Consider the following 26,170-nt stretch of genomic DNA (forward strand, 5'->3'; position numbering starts at 1 on the left):
AGAAAAAAGTTTCATCCATTTTCCCTCTTGAATCAAGTTTAACAAAGATAATGATTGACAATAAAAGTATTAATATCCCAAGATGAATTAAGAAATTCATGAAAAACATGAATGATAACCAAATGATTGGAAAAAGAATACAGAGAAAAAATGAAAAAAAAACTAACAATAGTGATAAATGTTTTGCTCTTTCAACCTTTCGATTCCTCAACTAACCTCCATCACAATACAGCTAATCGAGCTAATCATTTTCACTTTCATCCCATCATCATCATCATAATCATTCCCATTCTTAACCTCATCCTTATCATTTTCATCGTCCAATTTTCATTATCTTTATCCTCTTCATTTGTCACAATCATACATTATCAACTCATTCTATTGAACGGACATTGACCAATTAATTTTGTCCCCATTTCTCATTCCATTCACTTTTACCTTTTACTATACAGTGCCTCATCAATCCAGGGAATCCTAATCATGGAACGTATTGGGACAAAATAAATCCCCGGAACATTGTCTAATCGATTTAACCAGCTCATAAATGAAGCTCATCAGCCAACAATCCAACTCACCTTCACTACTCGTTATCATTTCCATCATTCCCTGTTACTCCATCAGCATCATTTTTATACACTATTTTTGTTACTCGCCATCCAATCCCTGTATACCATTACTTCCCAGTAAACATGAAACAACATATTCAACTTGTTATTTACCTTTAACTCTGTTTTTCTGTTCATATCATTGTTACTATTATTATCAACAACAATAATACAATTGCCAGAGCTTATTATTACTATTTTTGCTTCCATCTTCTCCTTCATTATTATCATCATTATGACGCTCATCATCATCATGGTGAAAATATTTTTTTTTCCTTCTTTTGCTTCACAACCAGAATTTTCCTCTTTCATTTCCATTCCAAATGATTGTCTTAATGATTCCAACCTTTTCTTTCCGTTTCTTGCTTTTCTCATTTAACCAAATTTATCTTGTCAATAAACAAATTTTCACCTTGACCAGCCTGTTCAGTTTCAATCTTTTTTCATTTTCCTTTTTTCCAAATGTTGAAATGTTTTTCTTTGTTCATTCACTCCCTGTTCAAATGTTGAATGCTTGTTCGACAAATGACAAGATTACATCAACAACAACTTCTCCGTAGGCTATTCAACACTAGTAATGACAATCAATATCTGATCAAGTTTAGTCTCAACATCAATGTTTATCTTTATTTTCATTATCGATATGATTCAGTTTTGCCAGAAAAAAATTCAATGAAAAAACTTTTTTCTTTCTTCGACTTTTCCTAATCAGTTTAACACTTTTTTTGCAAACAGTGCTCAGGGTGAATCCATATTGAATTATACAATTGAGTAAATGAACAAATTGAAAAAGTGAAACTATTCAATTGAATCATTTTTGACACAAAAAGGAAAAGTTGAATTCATCAAGCTGGGAGTGAATATTGAATAAACTTTTGTGACTTGAAATTGTTTCGATTTTATTGATGAACAAAATGAACTTTTTTTATTGCAACTCATTCATCTATTTCACCATTTCCTTGGTGGTTACAGGTTCACCTTTTCCTTCTATACATCATCATTTTCATCTCAATCAAATGATGAACTTGATCGCCTGCGGGTAAGAATGAGATTAATCCAGAGTAAGGTAGAAAAGTGAAGGAAAAGCTAAGGCGATGGGGAGAAAAGAAAAGCCATAAGAATCTTTTCAAGGATGAAAATTGTATTCTTATTCTATCTGTTATTCTACTTGATTCAAACACATTTCACTCCCAGTTAGGCACAAAATTTTCAACTCCCAAGTACAGGCCATCAATTTTGACCTATCAAAGTTATCATTTGATTCTCGGTCATTCCCTTCAACTGGATTCCTGTTGTATCCTTGAATACCCTTAGAGGATGTTAAATATTGTTGCTTAAAGATGAGAAAAGAAAGAGAAATAAATGTAATAATAATATCAGACAGTAAAAGTAATAATAATAATAGAAGAAGAACTTTTTTTTTCTTTTTTCTCGTGTCCATAAAAGATATAATAATGATGATAGTAATGATATTATTTATTATTAACTTTTCTGTTCCTCCCAATCTGTTAACTTGTTTTGTTTCTGTAACTCGAATCATTAATAATAACAATAACTAACCAATTGATGATAAAATTATCAAGAAAATTGAAAGCTATCTTTATGAGAAAATTCAATCATCACGATAGCGATAATTACATTTTAAACATATAATCGCTAATAAAAAATGACGAGTGCAGATTTCATGTTGAGCGACAGTTGAAGTAATAGAGCAACTAATAGAGCCTTCACGGAAACAGCTCAGCTTTGCTTTCTTAATTTAGGGTTTTCTTTGTGTGGTTAAAGCGTAAACTTCGTTATAGAGTGAAATCAATTTTTAAAATTCGAGACTAATCGATTCGGATTGAGGCAACATTACTAAAACTGGAGTAAAATCTCACATCAAGTTTTGTGTGCATATTTTGCACAAGTATATACGTGAAGGTAGATACGTCAATGATCCTAGTCAATACGTTTGATAAGTTAATGGTTCACCTACGGACCTTTGCTATGACTTTTAGATCCAGGATGGTAAAGTTTGATCATCTTTCCAGCACAATCCAACCAAAAGTTTTTTAGGAGTTTGAAGCTTATCTGACATCTATTGTCATCTGTTAGCAATAAGGCAATATTTTGAAACTGAAAACTTTGATTCCTAATTTTTTTCAAAGATTTATAGATAGGCAAGCCTCAGAAAATTACATGAAAATAATATGGTAACTGAATGTTGATTGCAAGTATTTGCTCGATTTTAATTATTAGGTTGGCCAGATACAGTTTAGGGTCGAGTTTTATTTTTGAACTTCATGCGATTATTGCAAAGAGATGAATATTGATGCTCAGCATCTCACAATATTCATGTACTATGTACTATTTTTTGCAATTAACAGCATGCACTGTTGATGTAACTTAAGTTACTTTTGCAAAAAATTAATCGTGTCCATGAGAAAGGTTTTAATTGAACGACTGAATTTTCTCATTACAATCTATATTTGATTTGAACTTAATTCCTTGCTTGTAATATTGATAAACTGATCAATAAACTAAAAATATGGTCTTCTAGTCACATAGTCATGATTAATGCTTTGGTTTTAGATGCTATCAATTTATTATTAATATACATGTATCACACTAATGTCATGAACAATTTCATTGGATTTCATTTATTGATGAATTTTGAAGGAAAATTATCGAAGGATTTTCAAAGATTGAACCCAAATATCTAAGTCTTTCTAATAGTTATTCAATTGTTAGCAAGATTGTTTGGTTATAATGAAAAGTCAGGTTCATTCATTTTTTTCTTTGCAGCAAAAAAAACTGAAAAAATTCTGCTTTCAACCTTTTCTATTGTTGATCTTTAATAGCTGAAAAGTAAATGATGATCCAGGTGCAAGATGATGAAGTGTTGATGGGTTGATGATGTGAAATTATTTTAATGATGATGATGGGTCACAGGTTTAAGCTGTTGCAAGATCAGCAAGAACTCAAGTTTGAGTTGAAAAGTTGATTAAACAATTAAAATGATTAAATGCGTACATTTTTGAATTACTTGGCTTTTGCTTTGACTTGTGCAAAGTTGACTTTTTTGCACTTTACATTTCAAATAATTGATAGTCTATGCAAATGCAAGAGCATCCATAATATTTCATAATGAAAGGTAAACATTCATTAATATTTGTTTCCTTTATTCACCTTGACATGGAATGATAATCAATCAAACTTGCTGGTAAATAATAAATCAGTTTGAATCCATTGAAATAATAGCAATCGTTGCACATTTATTGACCTTAAATAATAAATGTTGAACCAATAATAGATGATGATGGCGATAGTAATAATCTGGGGAAAAGTGTGAACAGCTAAAATTAGTTTGCAGTGATTATATTAATAAATTGTCTTCACTTTTATCCTATTGGTACAAGATTAACTCTGACTTTATTAAAAGCATTGGTTTAGTTCAAGTAGAGTCAGGGAATCAAATTTACATTTAATTTACTGTAGTTAATGATTTAAGGCTCAAGTGGGACTTGATTGTGTTCTTGAACATTGGTTAAGCAGGAATTGTTAAGTAAGAGAGTAAGAAAATGTGACTTTGAATTGTTTTCAGGAAATCTATTGAATCAAATTGTCCACAATTTAAGGTTGATGAAACACATCACGAGATGGAGCTATCACTTGTGTTTTTTAACGTTTTTAAAAATTGATCAACACCAATTTGTTTTAATGAATTTCAATGGTTTTGATTTACTCTAGTTTTAATGCTTATTATTGTGGTTAACGCTTGATTGTAGTGTGAGGATTGGCATAATGATGTTCTTTGTGTAATTAGCTTTAGAATGGTATTATTAGCTGAAAGTTTATCATGATAACGAAAAACAAAAGATTTCTGTGTCTGTAGGCTTCTCACATTTTTTATTTTTCCTATTGAATCGTCTTATTTACCATCGTTTTTAACTTTAATCTCAATTTTAAAGACATTTACTCAATGGTATCAAAATATTTTCAATGCAATTCATGGTATAAAGATATTTAACGGCTTTTGAAAATATTCATTCATTATCAATGATACGCCCGTATTGCTTTCGTTTAAGAAATTTTTTCAATAGCTCGTTCTGTGTTGTTTACTGATTTGATACTTTAGTATATAGTACTATAATAGTTGTAATTGATGATTGGGATAATGTTATCGATGAAGATCAGTTTCTATCAACATTGAATTAACGGTTTTCTTATTTTTTAATTTAACTGCCAATTTCGATGGTAGCTATCTTCATCACTAGATGGCATACCATCATTTTATACAAAAAGCTTGTTTTAATTTACCGGTTATTTTAGGTGGTTAATCATTTCAAATTGTTAATTTGCGATTTACAAACAACGATTCATTGACTTTTAAATTAGTTTTTATAAGTAAGATGATTTAACTGGGAAAATCGATTCTGATTATTGGACAAGAGTTCATTGTCATTATCTGAGCCTTGAGATTCGATGAGGTTCGATGATGGCTCTACTGGTTGAGTTCATTTGGCGACTTAAAATGGTAAGTTTCTGATCAACCCAATTATACATTAATCTATTTTAATCAGTTATTGATCAATGTTTTCTAGGTGAGCTCAATGATTATTTATAGCATCTTTTGTATAGTTGTTTGTTCGTTTTAACCTTGTCTTTTGAACCCTTTTAACCCATCACAGGTATTTCAATTGGATTGATAGTGAAATTGGTTGGAATGAACTTTACTTGGCTTATTTGTTGGTGGCTCAATGGTTACAATAGACTGATCTTTATCAAAGCAATGTTGAGCTTTACTGTATTTTTTGGTCCTTGCTGTTGTCTTCGTCAATTGACTATTCAAATGGCTCATCACTGACTTGAAGTTGATTAAATGGTTTCACTATCTTCAACGGTTCAAGGGTTCAATTGTAAAGGCTTCTTGTTGGCCGTTAAATAGATAATTGTTATTACTGAAAAAGGCATAATATATCACCCTGTTTTCAGCTTCTTTTAGGATATAAAACAATCGGTTGAATTAGTATCAAGCCAAAAGATGAGATACAAGTCTAAAATAACTTGGTTTGAAACAGCCGTAACCTCATGGTTATTGAAACTAATTTGATTTCAATTGCAATATCTTAAGCTGTTTAATTGCGTCAATATCATTCCATGGTACAACGGACATTAACAATTGATAAAGATTGAAAAAGATGCTACACATCTTGAGGTTATATCCAGTTGAAAATCTGTTAAAACGATCGATGATTAGTGAAACGACCTGTAATTATTCATTATCTTATGGGCACCATCGATGCATAAACCAACTTTAACTTGATAAATAGATAATGGACAATTATGTTTTGTTTTAATCTGTTTACTCTGTTATCTTCTAAGCCATCGGTCAAGGATGATTTAATCGAAACCTTCCAGATTAAAGAAACCAAAGAATATTTTGCAAGTTTGGAACTAATGCTCAGGATAAACGTAATTTCGTATCAAGATATTACATTTGGATTATAGAATCAAGAAAGTAAAGAATTCTGGTTAATCTAAAAAGACCTGATTGACTGAGTGAGGTGAAAAATGGCTCTCTATTGGAAGACAGTGGCAAGATTGATTGTAAAGTAACACTAAAATAAAGGCTTTAATGATGCAAAAATAATTTTCATGGGTGAACAACGCTGAATACCGATTGGCATAAAGGTTCGATATTTGTTTTACAAACAAAGGCAATAACGAGAAATACAGTTTAATCTGTAATAACAACAATCTCCAACGATCCAAGAATGAATTATAATTAGGATTAACAGCAAAAATGCCAAGCTACAAATTTTCACAAATAGTATTGTCTTCATCATTATTGTTCATCATTCTTTAGCCAATGGATCCTGTTGTCTTTGCCTCCTGTTTTCCAATCCAAGGAATTAGATTGAAATTGAATTTATTTCAATAGATGATATAATTCTCAAGAATAATATAAAGATGAAAATAACCATCCATCCAGCAATTAACAAAGTGTAAATTGTTATCAAAGTTTGTTTCGTTTTCCAATGGATGAACTAACAATACAATAATGTGTGTTGGCATATCTTGTTGAGTCTTAATTCATATGATGATGGTCCAATTGGAATGAAATTAAATCAGTGAGATGCTTTATTTTTGAATGACTACTCAAGATCCAGAGGATAACCCTTTTTTGGTCAAAGTTGCATAATTACTTCCAGGACTGACCAGAGTCCAATCACCGACAACGAGGAGGCCATCGATGGATCTATTCAGTGTGGTAGAAACCGTACTCTGTAGATAAATTATTGGAATATTGTTTGTGTTTTTCTTTAAATTTACAAAAAGGTTAGCAGCTAGCAAGATCAATCAAATATCAGTGAATTTATTGTTTTAAACTGTAAATTTGTGAATTTGATAACAATTTTAGAAACCAAAAATACAGGTTTTCTTCTCATTTTAAATGATATTTCATCCTAAAATTCAAACATTTATTTCAGTAATTGCTATAACCTGCCCAAAAAAACCAATCATTTTTCATGGCAAATGATCGGCTGGAAAGGAAATGGAAACAATATTAATGGTAAAAACTTTGTTTAAATTCGTTTCTTTATGATCAAATTACATTAGTTCAACAAATTGATTAATCTTGTAATACTCGTCTTTCTGCTTTAATTTGAAATTTAACAGATTAATGGCAATCACGACAACAAACCTTGTTAATGGGTCGCTGAGTCCGAGTAAAGTGACTTGATGTTACCGGAAGAGGTTCACTTGGTGGACAAGTGTTGACTCCTGTTGATCCACCGTTACCAACATTGTTATTACTTAAATTAACCTGAGGTTCAACCCACTCCGTTGATCGCTGTGGCAGTCTCGTTGTTCCTGGTAAGGTTGGTCTTCGATACATAATGAACAAGGCAACTCCTGAACGATAAATGAGAAGAAAAGACAAAAAGAGGTGAAAAATGTAAAGATTAACCGATAATCTGTTGATCAAAAGAGACACACTTTTGTTTAATTATAAATTATAATTACACCCAGATGAAGTTAACCATGGTTTTTGGATGGATAATCAGAGAATATCCTATTTTGTTTTGATAAAATATTGCTATAGAACCATAACAGGTCAAATTGTTACCTAAATTTTGCCGTTACCGGAACAAAACTTTACTGAATGTCATGAACTAAATGATTTTCTTTGTGATAACAAATCTAACTCTCTCTTCTTTCTCTTTCTTTCTTCTCTCTCTCTCTCCTAATCTTCTTGCTTTCTCAGAATAGGGCTCATTATGGTTCCTCAGAATGAATTTTGATTCAACAAAACAATTTTCAGGTTACAACGAAACGCTTTAATGATTTGGTGGTAACTAACCAAGTTGATGAAATACTTTCGCACAAACAACTCACTGCTATTCAAATTGACTGCTAAAAATGAGACAAAACAATTAGCCTTGCTCACTGAATCCATCTTGTCGGTCATCTTTACAAACATTGGGTCCACACAATTAACCCAACCCGCTGTTTACTTAGCTAATTGAAAGAGCAAATAATCTAAGTGGAAATTAAAGGAGCGCAAAAAGGTTGACCAAAATTGAGCAAAAATTCAACATTTAATGTCCATAAATTGTTATCTCACAATTTAACCAAGATTAGCTCATTGTTGCCTTTTACCCTTAAACTAACCTTTCATTTATCCATATATTATGGAAGCAAAAATTGGGTTTCATTCAAATTTTGGGTTCAATGTTTCACTTTTCATAAGTACACTTAATCCATGATTGGTTGAAAAGATTGATTAAAATCTGCAATCAACTACAATTTGGTAAAATTATGGCAATAAACATTATTAGTATATTTTGTTTGATCGCCATTGTGTTGGTCATTATTATTGCTTTTATTGTTATTTTTATTTTGTTCTTGTTTTTTTCTCTTGCTCTTGTTGACCGTTTGAAAAGTCAAACTTATGAGAAAAGGATGAACAGTTTAAAGCAACTACAGTTAATACAGATGATTGTGTTATTATTAGATTGTTAAGTATATAAATGGTGAATCAAATCTACCGATGATTGGCCTAATTGTCTGATAACTTGTGATTGACGTGATCTTTATATACATTTTGTTTTTTTACCGTTTACCAATCACTAAAAATGGGCTTCTTAACTTTTACTGCCAAGGTTAGCTGAAGAATCATTTCTTCCTTATTTTTGGTAACATTTAAGTCAATCAAGTTTTTCAATTTTTGGCCCTTTTTATTATACAATATATCATGCAAAAAGGGAATAAAATAAATTTTTGCTCAACAGTTCTGGTTGGTAAAGGAAAAACAATGTTCTTGAGATGAAAAATTAGGAATTGAAGATGAAAACATGTCAATATGTTAACAAGATGTTAACAAATACAGAAAACATGTTTTACTGTTGAAATAAGATACTAAATTAAACATGAAAACGGGTTAATTAGATCACCAACAATCGTGGTTTACAATTAGCCTTTTGTTTCCATTTGATTTGATCTAGAAATAATAATAAATAAAAGCAAAAGAAACAATCAGTTGAACCAGTAAAATTCAATGTTATTACCAAATTTATAAATTCATTGTTGATTAGCTTTAAAAATACCTTCAATTGTATCCTAAATTTTCATCTGAACTTGATCTTTCATTTCTGTCAATTGAACACTTGATTTAACATTCAAATCAATTGTTAACTTTGACAATTTGTTTCCATTCGCACTTTCAAGCGGACTATTGAAGAGTCGATTGCCACCAATACTGAAAATAAGAGTTAATTAAATAACGATTGCTCATCTTAATGAACACACTTTGACATAATCAAGTATTTACCTTAAACCAGGAACTAACCATTGATTAAGTGAAAAGTGCATTTGTTTGCAAGCTGTTGGTTAATTTAGTGATTTGTTTGATTCACTTGATTTTGTTTGCTGCTTGCTGTGATTAATATTTAGTCTTTCAAGTTGGTTAAAGCAAACCTTTAACTACAATTAGTTACATTTATGTAAATTGGCCAGAGAAAGGAAGAAGAAATGTTTCCATTTCAATTTCAACTGTTGCCTGGTTTGAAATTAACACTTAAACTGGACTCAAACAGTCGGCGCTCGTTTCAATTTGATTATTGTTTTAGTTTAATATTTTCATTTTGATTGCTATTGAAGCTGTTGATGATTGAAGCAGCACAATGAGTTATCAATTCAATTGTATTGGTTAATTGTTAACGGTAGGCGAAGAAAAAAACTTCACTATCATTTGAATCTAAAAAAGTGAACTTTCTCTCTCTTCAATTTACATAATTTAGTTCAGGCTTTTCAATTACAATTGAATCTATTTTTTTATGGTTTTTGTTGTTGTTCAACTTATTAATCTTCTGAATCATCATGAAAAACAGGTTGATTATTGTTGTTAATTCAGATTAATTTCAGTTGAAAGGAAAAAGTAAATTAACAAGATTCGCTTAATAGTTTTTCATTTATCAACTCACAATCAACTCATTGGGATGAAACATGGTAAATCATTGATATGTTGCACTGAACATTATTGTCATTGAATAGTAAACCTAAAAAAATGTTATTATCCTTTTAATCATTAAACTGGTAAGAATAAGAGGATCTTCAATCCAATTGTATCCGTAATATGAATCAACTAGATTCAAGATTCATCTTTTGGGTTAAGAGTCTCTAGATTGTAATTCAATGTTAACTGATATTTTCATTGTTAACCTGGAACATTTTGTTGATCCAATTTAAGAAAATCTCATTAACTAACAATTAGTTGAATTTTATCAATTGGGATTCATTGAGTGAGGAAATAATTGAGTTACAGAAATATGATCTTGAAAGTGTTAGTTGATCATTTTGTGTTTGCTTAAAAATTGGTGTAACTTGGGTTTACTCTTTACTCATCTGGTTGATGTTGTTGGACCGTTTGGACAGTTGATGGTTAAATATTAGCTATTTAATGGTTATGATAATGATTATGATTGTAGTTAAATGATGCGATTGTCAAGGCTTAATTGCAACTATCATCATTATCAGTCAGTTGAGTCACTTTGATAGCATCATTTAAAGAAGTCAATTTAGGCTAATCCATTGACTTTGTTGCTTCTGCTTGTTGATCGCATTATTTAAACTACTTTTTCATATCAACATTGATGGTCAGGTTTGATGTAGTGATATACGGAAAAGAAATTGAAAAAGAAAGGAAAATAAAGCACTACAACGAAAGTGTTGTTTGATTTTTGAATATTTTATTGAGAGTAAAAGTTAAAGAGTTTACAGTCTTCTAGCGAAGCTTGGAATCTGACCCTAAAGGGACAACTTTGGCTTTTATAACCGTCGAGTTCACTTTGAGTGCTCACTTTGAGTGCTCACTTTGAATACTCACTCTGAGAGCTTAAGCTGAATACTCGCTTTGAGAGCTTAAGCTAAATACTCGTTATGAGCGCTCATTTTTAGGGCTCAGATAGAGTGCTGATTATGCTTAGTCAAAAAGGGAAAAAAAGAAATAGGATTTAAGAAGGAAGGTTAAGAAAAGGATTAAAGGTTAAAGTGAAAAAGTAGTCCTCATTATAATCTGGTCACCATATTCCCCCTTACTTGGAATTATCCTGCCGAGGATAATAAGAGCGACAATTTCTGATATGAGCGAAATGCTCTTGGCCATTATCTTCATAGATGATTGTTTTCTGGTATCCATCTTTTTCTGAGATTCGTAATATTTTGAATGGGCCTTTGAAATTAAACTTTTTACCAACTTTCGAAGATGCAACTAGAACCATTGAACCTGGTTCAAACTTAGTGATCTTACTCTTGTTACGATTTGCATATTCTTGCATTTTCTTTCGATAATTTTCTTGTTGTTTTTCATCAAATGGTTTTTCTTTTTGAATTAAGCTAGTATCGATTCCAAAATGCTTATCTGCTGGGAGAGGATCGACATAACCAAAAGCTTTGAAAAATGGTGAACAACCTAAAGCTCGATTGTATGACCGATTGCTGTGTTTTGCAGCAGCTTGAACTGCAGCTTTCCATCCTCCTGGAAAATCAGGGAAACAACTGACAAAAATCTTTATTTTTTGCACACATCGTTCTGCCATTCCATTTGACCAAGGGCTGTAGGGTGAAGTTGTAACCAATTTTATCCCCAATTCATTAGCAAGTTGCTTGGTTGAGTTGGCTACAAATGATTTGCCACAGTCAGAAATAACTTTTTTGATTTGACTTATAGCTGGATGAGAACGTAAAAAATTAACAAATGATTTTGCATCTTCTCTCATTGGAATCGCTTGACACAAACGAGATGCTTCATCTACAGTAACCAAAAAAGATTTGGTTTTTCCAATTCCATCACTTTTCTTATTAATCTCGCCGTAATCAACATGCATCACTTCGAAGACTCGTTTTGAGTGCTCAGGTTGAGTAATGAAATCGAGGCTCTGTTTGAACTTTGCTTTCTCACGTTGACAAATATCGCAAGTGCGTATGTAATCAATTATACTTTCTTTCATTTTCGGCCAAGTGAATCTTGCAGCCAACTTATGATAGGTTCTAGAGATACCATCGTGACCGCCTGACTCAGGGTCATCATGATAGGCTTTGAGAATTGGTTGAATTTGATCTTCGGTAACTTGAATTCTAGTCGAGCCATTCTGAACTTTAATGAAGTTTATGGTTGGTATTGAAGGACAAAGTCTTGAAATCGCATCGGCGTCGGTCAATTCACGACCAGAACGGTGATTAATTTTGAGGTTAAAACTCATGAGAAAAGTTTGCCAACGGCCAAGTCGATTCTTAGGTTCCTTTAATGAAAGGAGGTGAGACAATGCTTGATGGTCACTGTTTACGATGAATTCTTTACCCTCTAAGTAGCTGCGAAAATATTTTATTGCCTTTATCACAGCCAAGCATTCTTTTTCAGTTGTTGAGTAATTTAACTCAGGCTTGGTGAATGTGTAAGAATAGTATCCGATAACTTTTAGTTGTTTGCAGCGTTGTTTACTTCCATCACGTTGATATAAAATAGCACCAGTTCCATAATGCGAGGCGTCACATGATAACTCAAATTGAGCGCTCCAATCAGGAACTCCTAAAATTGGATTAGAGCTGATCGCATCTACGAGTTTTTGATAGGCTTGTTCGCATGATTGATCCCAGGTAAATGGTACGTCCTTTTGTTTTAGTCGGTCAAGAGGCCTAACGATTTCCGCATATTTCGGAATGAAGGATCGAAAATGTCCAGTCAAGCCAGTAAAACAGCGAAGTGAGTGAAGGTCATCGGGCTTTTTCATAGACTTGACTCTTTCAATTGACTCAATTCGAGTGGTTTTAGTTTGACCATTAATAACACGACCCAAAAAGGTTACACTTTCAGCACAAAAAATGCTTTTAGCTTCATTCACTTGAATTCCTGCATCATGCAATCTTTTAAGTACTAAAAATGAGTACTTAGCACAATCAGTTTTATCCATACCACCAATGCATATATCATCGATATAAACTGCCACTTTACTTGTTTTAAGTAAATCACCCAAGATTTCACACATCATCCTTTGGAACAGGGGAGGCGAATTTTTCCAACCAAAAGGCAATCGGGTCATCTCATAATGCCCGAATGGTAGCACAAATGCAGTAAATTTTCGAGTTGGCTTAGTAATACCTATTTGCCAGAAACCGTCTTTAAGGTCCAATTTAGTGAAGAAATGGCAACCTCCAAACATGTTGATAATCTCGTCAATTATTGGAAAAGGGAATGGGTCAAGCGTGGTGTTTTTGTTAATCTCACGATAATCTTGACACAATCTCAATTGACCATTTTCTTTTGGGACGATGACACATGGTGAGGCGTACTCAGAGGTTGATTTTTCGATGATTCCTTGAGATAAAAGTTCATCAATTTTCTTTTGTGCCCATAAGTATTTTTCTCTTGATAATCTGAATGCTTTGAACTGAATCACTGGGGCATCGATTGATAGTTGGAAGTCAACTTTTTTTTCGGTTGGTCATGGTTGAGAGTAAATATTGAAGGAAAACGTTCTTTTGCTTGTTCCAGGTCAAAGATGAGATCTCTCGTATTCATCAACTCATTTTGAGCGCTCATTTTGCGTTCCCGTTGTGAACACTCATTTTGAGTACTCATTTTGAGTTCTCGTTGTGAACACTCACTTTGAGCACTCATTTTGAGTTCTCTTTGGGAATACTCATTTTGAGCACTCATTTTGAGAAGATCTGAAGTTTCAGTACAAATACGGTTAAGTTCAAAATCCCATTTGATTTTTAAAGACTTGAGAGCTTTTCTCGATAGTAGCACATCATGTTCACATTCATTTGTGACAACAAATTCTAAAATGCACTTTGTTTTTCCAAATTGTACTTGTGCTTTCACTTTTCTGTTGTATTTCGAAACTTGACCATTATAAGCACGAAGAAAAGAGTCACCATCGAATGCTTCAAATCCATTATCATTTACGAACTTTTCTGATATCATATTTGCTTGAGCACCACTATCGAATAGAGCCATAGTATTTTTACCATTCACTTTAATTTCAAAAACTGCATCATCTTCGTCATCATAATTGCAATCATTAGATATTGAATATGCTTTAGATATGTCTTTTCTGTGTCTGTCATCTGTCCTTGGTCTTTCTCTTGCTTTGACTTTTTCGTCGTCACCTTGTCGTCGATCTCTTGATTTGGTGGGTTTTAACTGGCAAAGAACTTTTCGAAGTTCATCTTTCGAACTTATTTCTGTAAGGTTGATTTGCTTGGATAAATCATCAGGTAGACTCAGAAGCATAAGAGTTATAAAATTGAAGTCATCTAGATCTGGAAATGCCAATTGCAGAAGTCTTTGCTTTTCATAGTAATATTCAAGCAATGGTCCACCTCTGTATTCCCATGATAGAGCTGATTGTGCTTGTGAAAGTCTATTCTGTCCAAACGATTCAAGAAAAGCTTCTTTCCATGGAAGCCATTCAAATGGAATTTGTTCAACCAATCTACTATTAAACCATTTTAGGGCGATACCTTCTAAATAGGCTTTCAAATTGTTAACCTTGGCGTCATCAGAGGTCCAACCATTGAACTCACATGCCTTCTCATAGCTGATTAACCATGTCTTTGCGTCTTCTTGTTTACCATTGAATTTAGTAACCTCCATCCGTTGGTTCTTTGGACGGGACATTGGAACCATAGTTTGTTGAAAACTTGCCATCATCATTTGAAACGATTCCATTTGTAGTTTCATCATTTCTCGAAACATAGAAGGAATCTGATTATCTGTTTGCTCATTTTGAGAGCTCACTTCGATACTCTCATCACTTATCGATCCACTTGAAAGAGATTCACTGGTGTAGGGTTGAGCTTGTTCAGGTGAAAGGAAAAGAGTAATTGTCCGTTGTCTAGTCATTTCACGCATTGCACATAAGGTGGGTTCCAACTGAGCAATATTTGGATGAAATTGAATGGATTGTTGGTCATCTCTAACGAGAGACCATTGTTGATCTGAATTTGGTAGACAATATCTTGTTACACAAAACTGATCATCTTTTTTCACTAAGGTAAATTTAATACGAATAGGAATTTGTGACATCCTGTCGACTGCGCCAATTTGTAGTGATATACGGAAAAGAAATTGAAAAAGAAAGGAAAATAAAGCACTACAACGAAAGTGTTGTTTGATTTTTGAATATTTTATTGAGAGTAAAAGTTAAAGAGTTTACAGTCTTCTAGCGAAGCTTGGAATCTGACCCTAAAGGGACAACTTTGGCTTTTATAACCGTCGAGTTCACTTTGAGTGCTCACTTTGAGTGCTCACTTTGAATACTCACTCTGAGAGCTTAAGCTGAATACTCGCTTTGAGAGCTTAAGCTAAATACTCGTTATGAGCGCTCATTTTTAGGGCTCAGATAGAGTGCTGATTATGCTTAGTCAAAAAGGGAAAAAAAGAAATAGGATTTAAGAAGGAAGGTTAAGAAAAGGATTAAAGGTTAAAGTGAAAAAGTAGTCCTCATTATAATCTGGTCACCATATTTGATGATGATTAAGCTTCAAGATTTAACAATGACGATTAACAATTAATCGATAATGATGTAACAAGAATCAAAATCGTGATTATAATGGCTCTTGAAATGGTGATTTCAATCTAAATGAAACGCGTTATTTGAAGATGATTTTTTGTAAAGATTTATGTGAAAACAATCAACAATGATCCAGTAACATTTAAGTTGATTATAATAGATTAATTAGTTTGGATGAAGAAAAAAAAAGGTTGAAAAGTTAATCACAATTCATCATTTTTGAAACAACAGTGAGAATATTTAATTGCGATTTTCGCTTTCAAATTGGCTAAAGACAAAAAATTGAAAGTTGCTCTTGCTAACACTATTCATTGTTAATCTATTATGGTTAAATCTTGATTCATTTTCGGGTTTTCATGCAAAAATTGAAGAATATTGTTGATGGCAAGGTTAACAATTAACCGTTTGATGGTGAGGCTACAATTTTGATAAGAAAAGGATGAATGGTCAACATTCAGGTCACGAAATGGGATATTTGTCAACATCACTGCAAACCAACATTAACTGGTGTTTATTGTAATTTTAATTTGGATTATAATGTGATTTTAGGCTCTTACCTGCGAGTAAAGCCACAAATACTAGTGAACCGATAATTATTCCAGCAATTGCGGTAGCACTTAAACTTCTTTCAGAAATTTCATTTCTTTTTGTTATATTTGAATCAAGTTGTTTATTAAGCCTTTTATTTGATGAACTGGCCGCTATGTTATTTGATTTACTAGATGAAGATGATGATGAAGATGATGAACGACTTGGAGATGTTGAGCTAATATAAGGAGTTGGTGGAGTCGGTAAAACTCTTCCAAGTCCATTGGTCCAAGGAGTTGTTGCTAAATCACGATTCCTTGAAGACCTTGGTGGTGGCGGAATATAAGTAGTTGTTCCTGGTCCAATTGATCGCCCCAGACCAAAGTTTTCTAATGAAGGCGATGGTGGTGGCGGTGGAGGTGGAGGAGGTGGTGGAGGAGGATGGGGTTGATGGTGAAGTAATCTTGGATCGTCTGTTGGCTGGTATAAGCCATCACGACTTGATGGTAGGTAAGGTGAATGAGAGTAGGAAGGTAATGGTGTTGGTTTGTATGGATTCTTGTAGACCATCTCGGTAACCACTGTCATATCACCGTTGGGCGATGTAATTGTGTGACGAGATACTTCAACTGGTAGTGTTTTTGGTGCAGATAATGTGTTTGGTGAGTTTGATGAAGAAGTTGAAGATGAAAATGCTGATCGACCAGTAATTATCTCTGATTTTTCCAAAAGTGTCTCGATATCTTTGGCTTCACCAGAAGTCAACTCTTTACGTTCATTTGAAGGGCCATCTTTTGAGGAACGATTATTTACATTATCATCATCAAATTCAACTGGTTTGTCATTGTTATGATTATTATTGTTATTGTTGTTGTTTTTAGATGGTAATGGATCAGGATTTTTGGCAACATTATCCAATCCACTTGATGAACCTTCCAATTGTTTACCATCTTTATTTGATGTTGAAGGCTTCTTGCTATTTAACCAAGCATTAGTATTTTCATTATTGTACTTGTGATCATGATGATTATATCCTCTTGATCGCTGGTTCTCCCGCCATTTCCTCACCTTTTCCTGGAACGAGTCTTCATCATCATAATCATAATAACCATCATCGGCATAGTTGTTGACAAAGTCATAGATATGAACCTGATCAGCGGGAATAAACAAACCAGAAGGTAATGGTTCTGGAACAGGATCAGAGTGATGATGACGAGGATCAGCAGCTACTGCAGCTATTGGTGACATACGACTAAATGGATGAGGATGGTGAGCAGGGTGAGGATGAGTTTCTGATGAAGCTGGCCATGAGATTGGATAAGGGTGAACATGGTGAATTGGTAAAGATGGTAATGGCCAGCAAATGATCAAGTGTTCAGCTAATTTGTAAGCAAATAGAAACCATTTAACCCAAGTCCATTTCATATTTGAAAACTGACAATAGTGATGGCTGTTGTGGTGCAAAAATAAATGCTTAAACACAAACACAGAAACAAAATTGATGTAAATATTGAAATCACAAGAATCACCGATGAATTAACTTCATGATTAGAGGATAAATACGGTTGGAAATATTAAGAAAGTTTAGGAACAATTGGAGGAGATTTCACATGATTGGTAAGGTCCATTAGTGAATAAAACTGTGATCAAGAAAATGTAATGTTGAACAATTTTAATAAGGTTGAAGTTAATCTTTGTGTGATGGTAAAGTTGAAATCATCTTAATTTGTTAATCCAGATTTAGTTTAACTACTGAATGGTTCGAAGAAGGTTAAAGTGAATCAAATGTTCGTTACAAGTTCGCTTCAACGGTAAAAATGAAATGTTTACCTGACAAGAATGAGACTTTACCGTACGGTCTAAGCTAACCTCATTTCCACGCCTCCCCTTCAGACTACAAAGAGAGACTTGAGGTGAAAAGAAGATAATGATAAAGAAGAACAACAAGCTGAACTGAAAGAATAAGAGAAACCCTTTCACATTAACCACCTTCGTACCTTCCCAAAAGGAAAAGTTCAGCACCACCAAATTAACCAGCCTTGATTTGCCTTTGGAAATGACAATTTGTTTCACATCGCCATTTTACAATTTAACCCAGAAAATGAAGAAGCGCCAAAACAGAGAGCACATTGTTTAAGCTCTACTCATCGGGTCAATATTTGGTAATGCATGTTACAATTTTAATTTTTTATTCTCGTCCTTTCTCTCTCAACCTAGAATATGTTAATTTGTTTATAATGTGTTTAATTAATTCATGTAAGCTGAAAATCTTCTTGATCAACTGATATACCAACTGTGTAAAATGTCTACGGAACTTCAAGATTTACAATTTGTTGCCTTTTGACCTGGAAATCAAATTGGGGATATCACAGTTAATTTGTCTATACACTGATTTGTAAGTATGCCTTTGCCATCTTTAATTATTTGTATATTCAAGAAATATCTTTTGAATTTAACTTGCCATTATTCAAGATCTTCTTCAACCATTTACATGATTATCAATCTTTTCACAAAATGCTGCAAATTGGTGTTAATTTTTGTTCTTTTTACTCTTCTTCTTCTTGTTTTTCTCGCTTTGTTATGTGATACTAATTAATCTTTTGTTTTATGTCTTTTTCAAATCATCAGACGCTGTTCAAGACGAAATCAAGAAAACTTCCTCAATTTCAACTAGCCACCAATTCAAAGGCCTGGTTTTGGTAAACTCGAGATCAAATGACATTTTCGTTTTTGTCTAAAACCATTTAGGCAACAAAGATAATCCAATGTTTACAATCAATGATTCGCTCTAGCGGTTAAACAAGACTCATTATGGTCAATTGATTATAGTTAACTAACCCAAAAAGCTAATTAATGTTTGTATTGAATCTAATTCAATTATGACAGGTAGTTTTATAAAGACAGATAAACAAACAACAATATTTTATGAGAAATGGAACGGATTTTACATTCATTTTATGTTTGTAACAATATTGCATTCAACCAGACAAATCGATATCTATTTCGATTCATGTTTTCCAATGATCCTGAAAACGATAATGGTAATTATTAATGAACATGAGAAAATTAGAAAGCAATGACAAACCATAGAATCGACCTCTAATTTATGATTGATTTTAGGTAATTGAAATATTGATTCAATGCGTTTTTTAAATCATAATGTTAAAAGTAAGTTCAATGAACAAGTCATCATGTTTCATCTCAATTTGAATTTTTTATTTTGCAGATTGGATCTACGCTTAACCTAAACTGGCAAGAATCTGTTCCTTTCATCAAATGACGTGATAATGGTTTAACATTTTATTTAATCAGAAAAGCAAATTTTTAATCAAAAGTGAGATTAATAAGCATAACAACATAAAGAGCACTAGACTGTTACAATTTAAATGTCATCTTAATCGTAAGCAGTTAAAGGTCAGTGAGCAAATAATCAAGCTAGATTGAAGCAGCTATCAAAGAAGGGACTAAAAATAATGGACCTTTCAGTTTTGTCCGTTAACATTTTTTAATTGCTTTAAATGTGCAAAATGAAAAGAAAATTATTTCCATTGTTAGTTTGAATGAGAAATTGAAATTCAAAGTTGGCGCTTGAAAAAAGCAGTTGTATCTGAGGGGAGGAAACTATACATTGCCACCCTAAATCGATGATTGCAGTGAAGTAGAGGCTTTAATACTGTGTAAGTTTCATTTGTGAATATTATTTTCGTTTATTATATTAATTAGTTCTTATCATTATTATTTGAAGTATTGATGAATTTATTAACTGAGGAGATGCCTGAGAGTGAAACTAAATCACATAAGCCAGAACAAGTGTTGAAAATTGAACCCAAAAGTGTTCTCCATTTTAAAGGCCCATACACTGATGTTGTCACCAGTTATTTAACGCTTACCAATCCAACTGATAAACGAGTATGCTTCAAGGTTAAAACTACGGCTCCTCGTCGCTATTGTGTACGTCCTAATAATGGTGTAGTTGAACCTAGGTCAACTACTAAAATTGCTGTTATGTTACAACCCTTTGATTTTGAAAATCAACCGGATAGAAGTAAACATAAGTTTATGATTCAAACAATGTTTGAACCCGAGCCTGACATGGATCAGGAAAATATGTGGAAAATGTTTCCTGATCAGATCATGGACTCCAAATTGAAATGCTTATTTGATAATACATCTGAATCTGCACTTGCACCAGATACTGGTACAGGTACTGTCTACAGTAATGCTGAAAATGCTGTTGAATTATTTTCTTCTCAAACGTCTGAATCTACAATGAAGATCCATGGTGAGGAGAAACCTAGCGAAGATTCTCGAGCATACAAGGAAGACAATAAACGTTTGATGGAAGAAAATGCTAACTTGAGACAAGAATTGATGCAATTAAAGGAGGAAGGTTTGAGGAAAAGATTCACTGATTCAAGTTCGGCAAGCGGAGACTTACATGGATTCAAGGGCCCATCAGCTGCTATTGAACCCATTGATCAAATGAATTTACTAGCTCAACCACAAGTCATTGGTTTAATATTGGTAGCGCTATTTTTCGGTCTGTTTTTGGGCAAAATCCTCTTTTGAAATGATGGAAAATTATTGCTTGAGAAACTTGTAGTATTTGCACTTACTTGCAATAAATAAACCTGTAAACAAGTTTCCTTCTTGCACATTATTAAATAAAAAAAAAGAGTTACCAAGCCTAATTGTATTTCTGTATTCAAAAAGCAAAGAAAAATTCAATATTTAATGCATTAGGGTTTATTAGTCGATATTAAATTCTAATAAAAATTTAAATTAAATTAAAATAAATATTTAAAATTAAAACAGGCTCCAATGATTAGTAAGATAATTTTGACAGAGTGATTTTGAGGTAAAAAAAATTGAATTATAATACATCGTATATTCAAAACTATCGATGGTCGATTGTTGTTCACATTTACCGCTAAAGCTGGTTAAGCCTAGAGAAGTAAACAAAATCTTGACTCTTTTTACAAGGATATGAGTGAAAAACCTTGACAAAAGGAATAACAAAAATATTAATTGTTTTGATTTTTGTATTAACTCGACATGGTTATTATATTAATTGTTTAGTTGATTAAAGAAATATAGTTTTGTTTGATTTTAATACTGTCTTGTGGTTGTGATGATTAACTGTTTACCTATTTCCCTACTATTACACTGTCCTGTACCATCTCTAATGAGACCATCTTTATCATTAGCAACATTCACGTTACTGTCATGATGTGTCATCATCGTCATCAATATTTGTGATCATGATAATATTGTTGCTCTATGTGGATATTTAATTGTTCAATTCATCTATTTTTCCCTTTCTTTCCTGCCTTTATCACTTACACCTCTTTTCTCTCAAACGATTCCCTTCTTTCTTCACCCTCTTTCTCTTAATACCATCTTTCACCTCCATAGATCAAAGCAACTTAAATTATTGACATCTCTGACGATCAATTTAACTAGAGGAGGAAGAGAGTATTCTTACCACCACCGCACCAACAAGTCCACAATCATGCCAGCCATAACCAGGACACCAAAAGATTTGTATATGGCCCACTCTATTGGGGAATTGAATAAATTAGCAAATGATAAGCTTACTATGGTAATGAAAGCCTCTTCACCTGATCTTTTACTCAATGGCATGAAGAAGGTTTTCAATCAAGCAAAACAAAGCTATGATTGTGGCGATGAAGAGAAAGCTTTCATCTATTACATGAGGGTTGCTACTCTCTGGCAAGCGGTTAATGCAGCTCGCTATCGTGATGATAAAAAGTTCGCTGAAATGTTTAAAGAAGCTATTGTAAAATGTGAAGAACTATCTACCAAACTAGGTGAAAGATATGCACAAGCCACAAGCAAATCAGGTTCATCCTCTTCAACTTTACCTACGCCTGGAAAAACTATAAAGGCAAATAACGATACCGATACCACAAATATAAATAATGTTAATCCAGCTAAAACCACCAATAATATAAATAATAATGGCTTCAAAAATGACCTTTCCGCTGCTAATAGACGTGATGGCTATAACTCTAACCAGATTGATGGTGATAATGTTATATATCCATCCATTGAGCCATTAGAGATGTATGATTTAATCGAGGACCTTGTTAAAACAGGATCCAATGACATAATACTTTTATTGGATGCAAGGAAAAGAGAAGATTTTGAAGCCTCTCATTTAAGTAATCTCAAAACGGATAAAGTTAAATTGTTAAATATACCAGAGGAGTTATTAGAGAAAGGTACAGCGGCTACCAAATTGTTAAAATCTTTACCAAACAATGCTCAATTAATTTTAAAAGAAAGGAGAACTGCTCGTAAGGTGATTATCTTTGATTGGAAATCAAGCAGTTACAGTGAGAATGAACGTTTGGCTGCTTTATTTGATGCTTTATGGAAGGTAACCTAAAATTTTCATTTCATTTTATATTTCATATTTTCCTCCTTCTTATCTTAATTTTATGTTTTCTTGTTTCTCATTTTCAGTGGGACAATAAAGAAGGATGTCCATCACCACCTATTCTTTTGAAAAAAGGTTATTATGGCTGGCTTAATAGTTATCCAATGCTAACTTCTAATTCAAAAGTAACACCACCAGTTTCTGATGATAGCAACGATTCAGAATACGAGTCTCTTTGCCTGAATTTTTACTCTCAGTTAAATAAGGCCGGTGATTCATCCCCAGATGCACCTAAACCAGCACAGAATGGGACAAGCTATCCATCAGTATTGAATGATGGCGATGTTGATGATAATGATGATATTGGAATGATTCAGGATAGCAATGAGTTGGTTGTTCGTCTGACAAATTCCAAATTGAAAGATAATGCAAACAAAATACCAGGAACTGCTCAACCTGTTCCACCGATTAATCGACAGGTTAAACCCAAATTGAACAACGGTGATGTAAACTCGCCTTTGAAATCACCTAACATGATCAACAAAAACGATAAACCTAATGGATTATCTCCATCTACCATGAATGCTACCACTACAATACCAGTTCAGAGCAATAAACCATTAAATGTACCAACACAGCAAAACGGAAATATCAATGAAAATAACAACATGAAGGAACTAGAATTTAAAGCTCGTAAGTCACTCGAAGCACAAGAAGAGATGCTTCGACTAAGGGAAAGTGAATATGAAACAGCATCTCTGGAAAAGGATAAGATTTTAAAGAAAATTCAAGCTGATAGAGAACATCTTTTACGAGAAAATGTTGATCTTAAACGAAAGTTGAAACCTAATCCCTCCAAGTTACCTGATCCTTCCTCTGATTCTTCAACAATCACTACTTCAGTAGCTGAATCGCGGGAACCATTCAAGCCTGTAAAATTCAGTGTAGCTGCTGAAAGTGGTGATGAAAGTGAAAATGAAAGAGAAGCAACAAGTAACCCAGATGAAGAAATGTGTTACCCTGCTACTAAACCGATCATGGAAACCACAATTAAACGATCAGATGAGAGAACAGTTTCTGAATCTTCATCTCCTAGTGCTGTACCAAGAATACCTTCAATTGCCAAAACCGGAAAAAGTCTATCAAGATCGTACTCGTCCCCTAATATAGCTGACCATCATGATGACGAAGACTCACAAAATCGACCTCCATCTAATCATCAACCAACGTTTGACCGTGCACTTAAACCTTTATCAAATGCAACCGATTTTCCTCGAGGCTTCACAAGTTCGGCTCGTATGAGAAACTTTTCACCCATTTATGGTATTCCTGGTCAAGTCAACACTGGTCTCAAAAATTTGGGTAACACTTGTTTCATGAATGCCGTTCTACAATGCTTAGCTGATACCTCAATATTCCGTCGATATTTTCTCCAAGAGAAACACATGGCTGATATTAGTCGTCACAATCGACTTGGCTCTAGAGGTGAACTAGCCGAGGAGTTAGGAGCATTGATACGAGAAATTCGTAGTAATCAATATAAATCAGTGTCGCCCTCAAATTTTAAAGATGCCGTTGGAACCCATATGCCTTTCTTTATGGGCTGTGAACAACAAGATGCCCATGAATTTTTATGTATGCTTCTGGAAAAATTACATGCTGACCTTAACAGAGCACCTGCAGCTAACGGTGCTCTTAACCTTCCAGACGATCTACCACCTCACATAGCAATAACCAAATTTTGGAATCATCATATTTCTCGAAACCGATCAATCGTATCTGAAATGTTTGAAGGTCTTCTTATGTCAACCCTTAAGTGTACAGCTTGTGGTAAACAGTCGCATACTTTTGAAGTTTTTAGCAACCTTTCTCTTCCCATTCCTACCAAATTGGGCCATAGATTTACCATCCTAGACTGTTTGGATCTGTTTTCAGATGAAGAGAAGCTGTTTGGAGAAGCAGCCTGGGAATGTCCAACCTGTAAAGTTAAACGAGATGCCATCAAACAGATTAAAATATGCAAACTACCTAAAGTATTAGTGATACATTTAAAAAGGTTTGTTCCTTCCTCTTATTTACTAATTTCAAATGCGTATAACATACCAAAAGTCTATAAATGATTTGACATTGATTACAGTTAAGAATCACATGCAGTTTCCTTGAATATATCCGCAGTATTTTTACAACTCTTTTCAGTCATCTAGTTTACAATTCAAATATTATTCTATATTATCATTGAATGTCTCTCAGACAATCTATCAATGCTTATTTTCTTGATGTACTAAATATATTTGCTCATCAGAATAGTTAATTTATTAATATTGTTGATGATATCAGTGGCCAAGCCATTTTATCTGTTAAAATAGTCAACTTTTGGTAAATCATATCCGTCGATTCAACTAAACAAACATTACAATTTATCTTGATTTGTTATATTTCTAACCATGTAATAGATTCGTATGTTCAGAGTGTTTGCTCTCTTCAAAATGCATTCCGGAAATATTTAAGATTTTTATCTGTATGAAATAATCTTGACAATCTATTCGTTTTACCATTCGCACATCCATTTTCAATTGATCATTTTACTAATAATATTTTTTTATTTCTATTTTATTTTATTTTATCCTTATTATACAGATTTTCTTATGAAGGTAAATGGAGACAAAAGTTGCAAAACATGGTCGACTTTCCTTTATTTGACTTGAAACTGAAAAAATATAAAAGTTGTAGTTCTGCGGATAATTTTGATGCATCTTATGAACTCTACGGGGTAGTTAATCATTATGGAACCCTTGAAGGAGGACATTATGTTGCATTTTGTAAAAATGATGAAAAGAACAAATGGTTTAAATATGATGATCATGAAGTCACCGAATTAAGTACAGCTGATGTTAAATCACATGCTGCTTATCTCCTGTTTTACACGTCCAACAATTAAATTTGAAATAAATTTGAAATTTGAATCGAATCACACAAAAAATATCATTGGTTTCCTTCTTGTTTAATTACTTCTTTGCCATTACACCCCAACACCAACACAAAAAATCAATTATTGTTAGTTTCCATTCTTACATTGACCAAATGAAAATATTTACATTGCAAATGTTTTTAATGGAAAATATTTTCATGAATGGAAGATAAGATTGTACAAATATATCATCAAGTTTCTTATGTTAATTACAAAATAAAACAAATAATTTGGAATGAAATCCTTTGAATAAAGTCCATATTTCAAGCTAACATTTGATTCTGCTTTATTCTAGTCCATTCCTTATAAACATTGTTCAATGCATCACTGAATACTTTTAGCTCCTAGAGATGGCGTTTAATTAGAAATACATGTAAGTTATTTAATTAATTTTATATTGTCCAACAATAAATTAATTATGTTATCACCATAACAATTGACAGCTAAGTCGGTAAAAATTTATCCTTGATATTTAAGTAGCTTTAAATTACCTTCCTCTGATTAAGGATCATTTACAGGCTCAATATTCACTTTCATTGTTTACGTTTTTTTGATACGCTTCCGAATATTTTGAGACTCATCTTGTTTTCATAACCACTTT

The 26,170-nt window shown here is 33.0% G+C and overlaps 4 protein-coding genes and 1 long non-coding RNA gene across 9 annotated transcripts in view; 4 read left to right on the top strand and 1 right to left on the bottom strand.

Moving 5' to 3' along the window:
- Positions 1-1,022, top strand: part of LOC107362796 (cell adhesion molecule Dscam1-like) — a 66,749-nt gene extending 65,727 nt beyond the window's left edge. The window contains exon 15 of the mRNA XM_015929929.3: positions 453-1,022. Coding sequence (XP_015785415.2) covers positions 453-524 — 72 coding nt within the window. The 3' untranslated portion in view covers positions 525-1,022. The remainder of the gene's footprint in view (positions 1-452) is intronic.
- Positions 1,023-4,274: 3,252 nt separating this feature from the next.
- Positions 4,275-8,487, top strand: LOC107362804 (uncharacterized). 4 transcript variants are annotated; one of them, XR_016200933.1, is made up of 5 exons: positions 4,275-5,124; positions 5,279-6,929; positions 7,082-7,164; positions 7,272-7,551; positions 7,861-8,487. It is a non-coding gene; the product is annotated as an uncharacterized LOC107362804 (long non-coding RNA). The 4 variants fall into 4 exon arrangements; XR_001568748.3 differs by having other exon boundaries at positions 7,272-7,542; XR_003082306.2 differs by having other exon boundaries at positions 7,272-7,542; positions 7,866-8,487.
- LOC107362803 (uncharacterized) lies at positions 6,312-18,014 on the bottom strand. Of its 2 annotated transcripts, none has more exons than XM_015929935.3 (3): positions 16,228-18,014; positions 7,297-7,508; positions 6,312-6,875 (listed from the first exon to the last, which is right to left on the bottom strand). In XM_015929935.3, the coding sequence occupies exons 1-3, from the start codon at positions 17,621-17,623 to the stop codon at positions 6,750-6,752; spliced, it is 1,734 nt and encodes a 577-aa protein (XP_015785421.1). In that variant the 5' UTR covers positions 17,624-18,014; the 3' UTR covers positions 6,312-6,749. The 2 variants fall into 2 exon arrangements, with proteins under 2 accessions (XP_015785421.1, XP_015785424.1); XM_015929938.3 differs by having other exon boundaries at positions 6,785-6,849; positions 16,228-18,000.
- A 1,845-nt stretch (positions 18,015-19,859) lies between these two features.
- LOC107362298 (vesicle-associated membrane protein-associated protein A) lies at positions 19,860-20,889 on the top strand. The gene has a single exon (XM_015929333.3). It carries the CDS (start codon positions 19,949-19,951, stop codon positions 20,765-20,767), a length of 819 nt encoding a protein of 272 aa, XP_015784819.1. The 5' UTR covers positions 19,860-19,948; the 3' UTR covers positions 20,768-20,889.
- A 58-nt stretch (positions 20,890-20,947) lies between these two features.
- LOC107362290 (ubiquitin carboxyl-terminal hydrolase 8) lies at positions 20,948-25,841 on the top strand. The gene is made up of 3 exons (XM_015929312.3): positions 20,948-22,601; positions 22,688-24,657; positions 25,239-25,841. Exons 1-3 carry the CDS (start codon positions 21,711-21,713, stop codon positions 25,537-25,539), a joined length of 3,162 nt encoding a protein of 1,053 aa, XP_015784798.2. The 5' UTR covers positions 20,948-21,710; the 3' UTR covers positions 25,540-25,841.
- Positions 25,842-26,170: the final 329 nt, after the last annotated feature.

Source organism: Tetranychus urticae, chromosome 1, assembly GCF_039701765.1.
Source record: "Tetranychus urticae isolate SD_2017Ah chromosome 1, NJAU_TeUrti_SD_1.0, whole genome shotgun sequence".
Lineage (NCBI taxonomy): Eukaryota > Metazoa > Arthropoda > Arachnida > Trombidiformes > Tetranychidae > Tetranychus > Tetranychus urticae.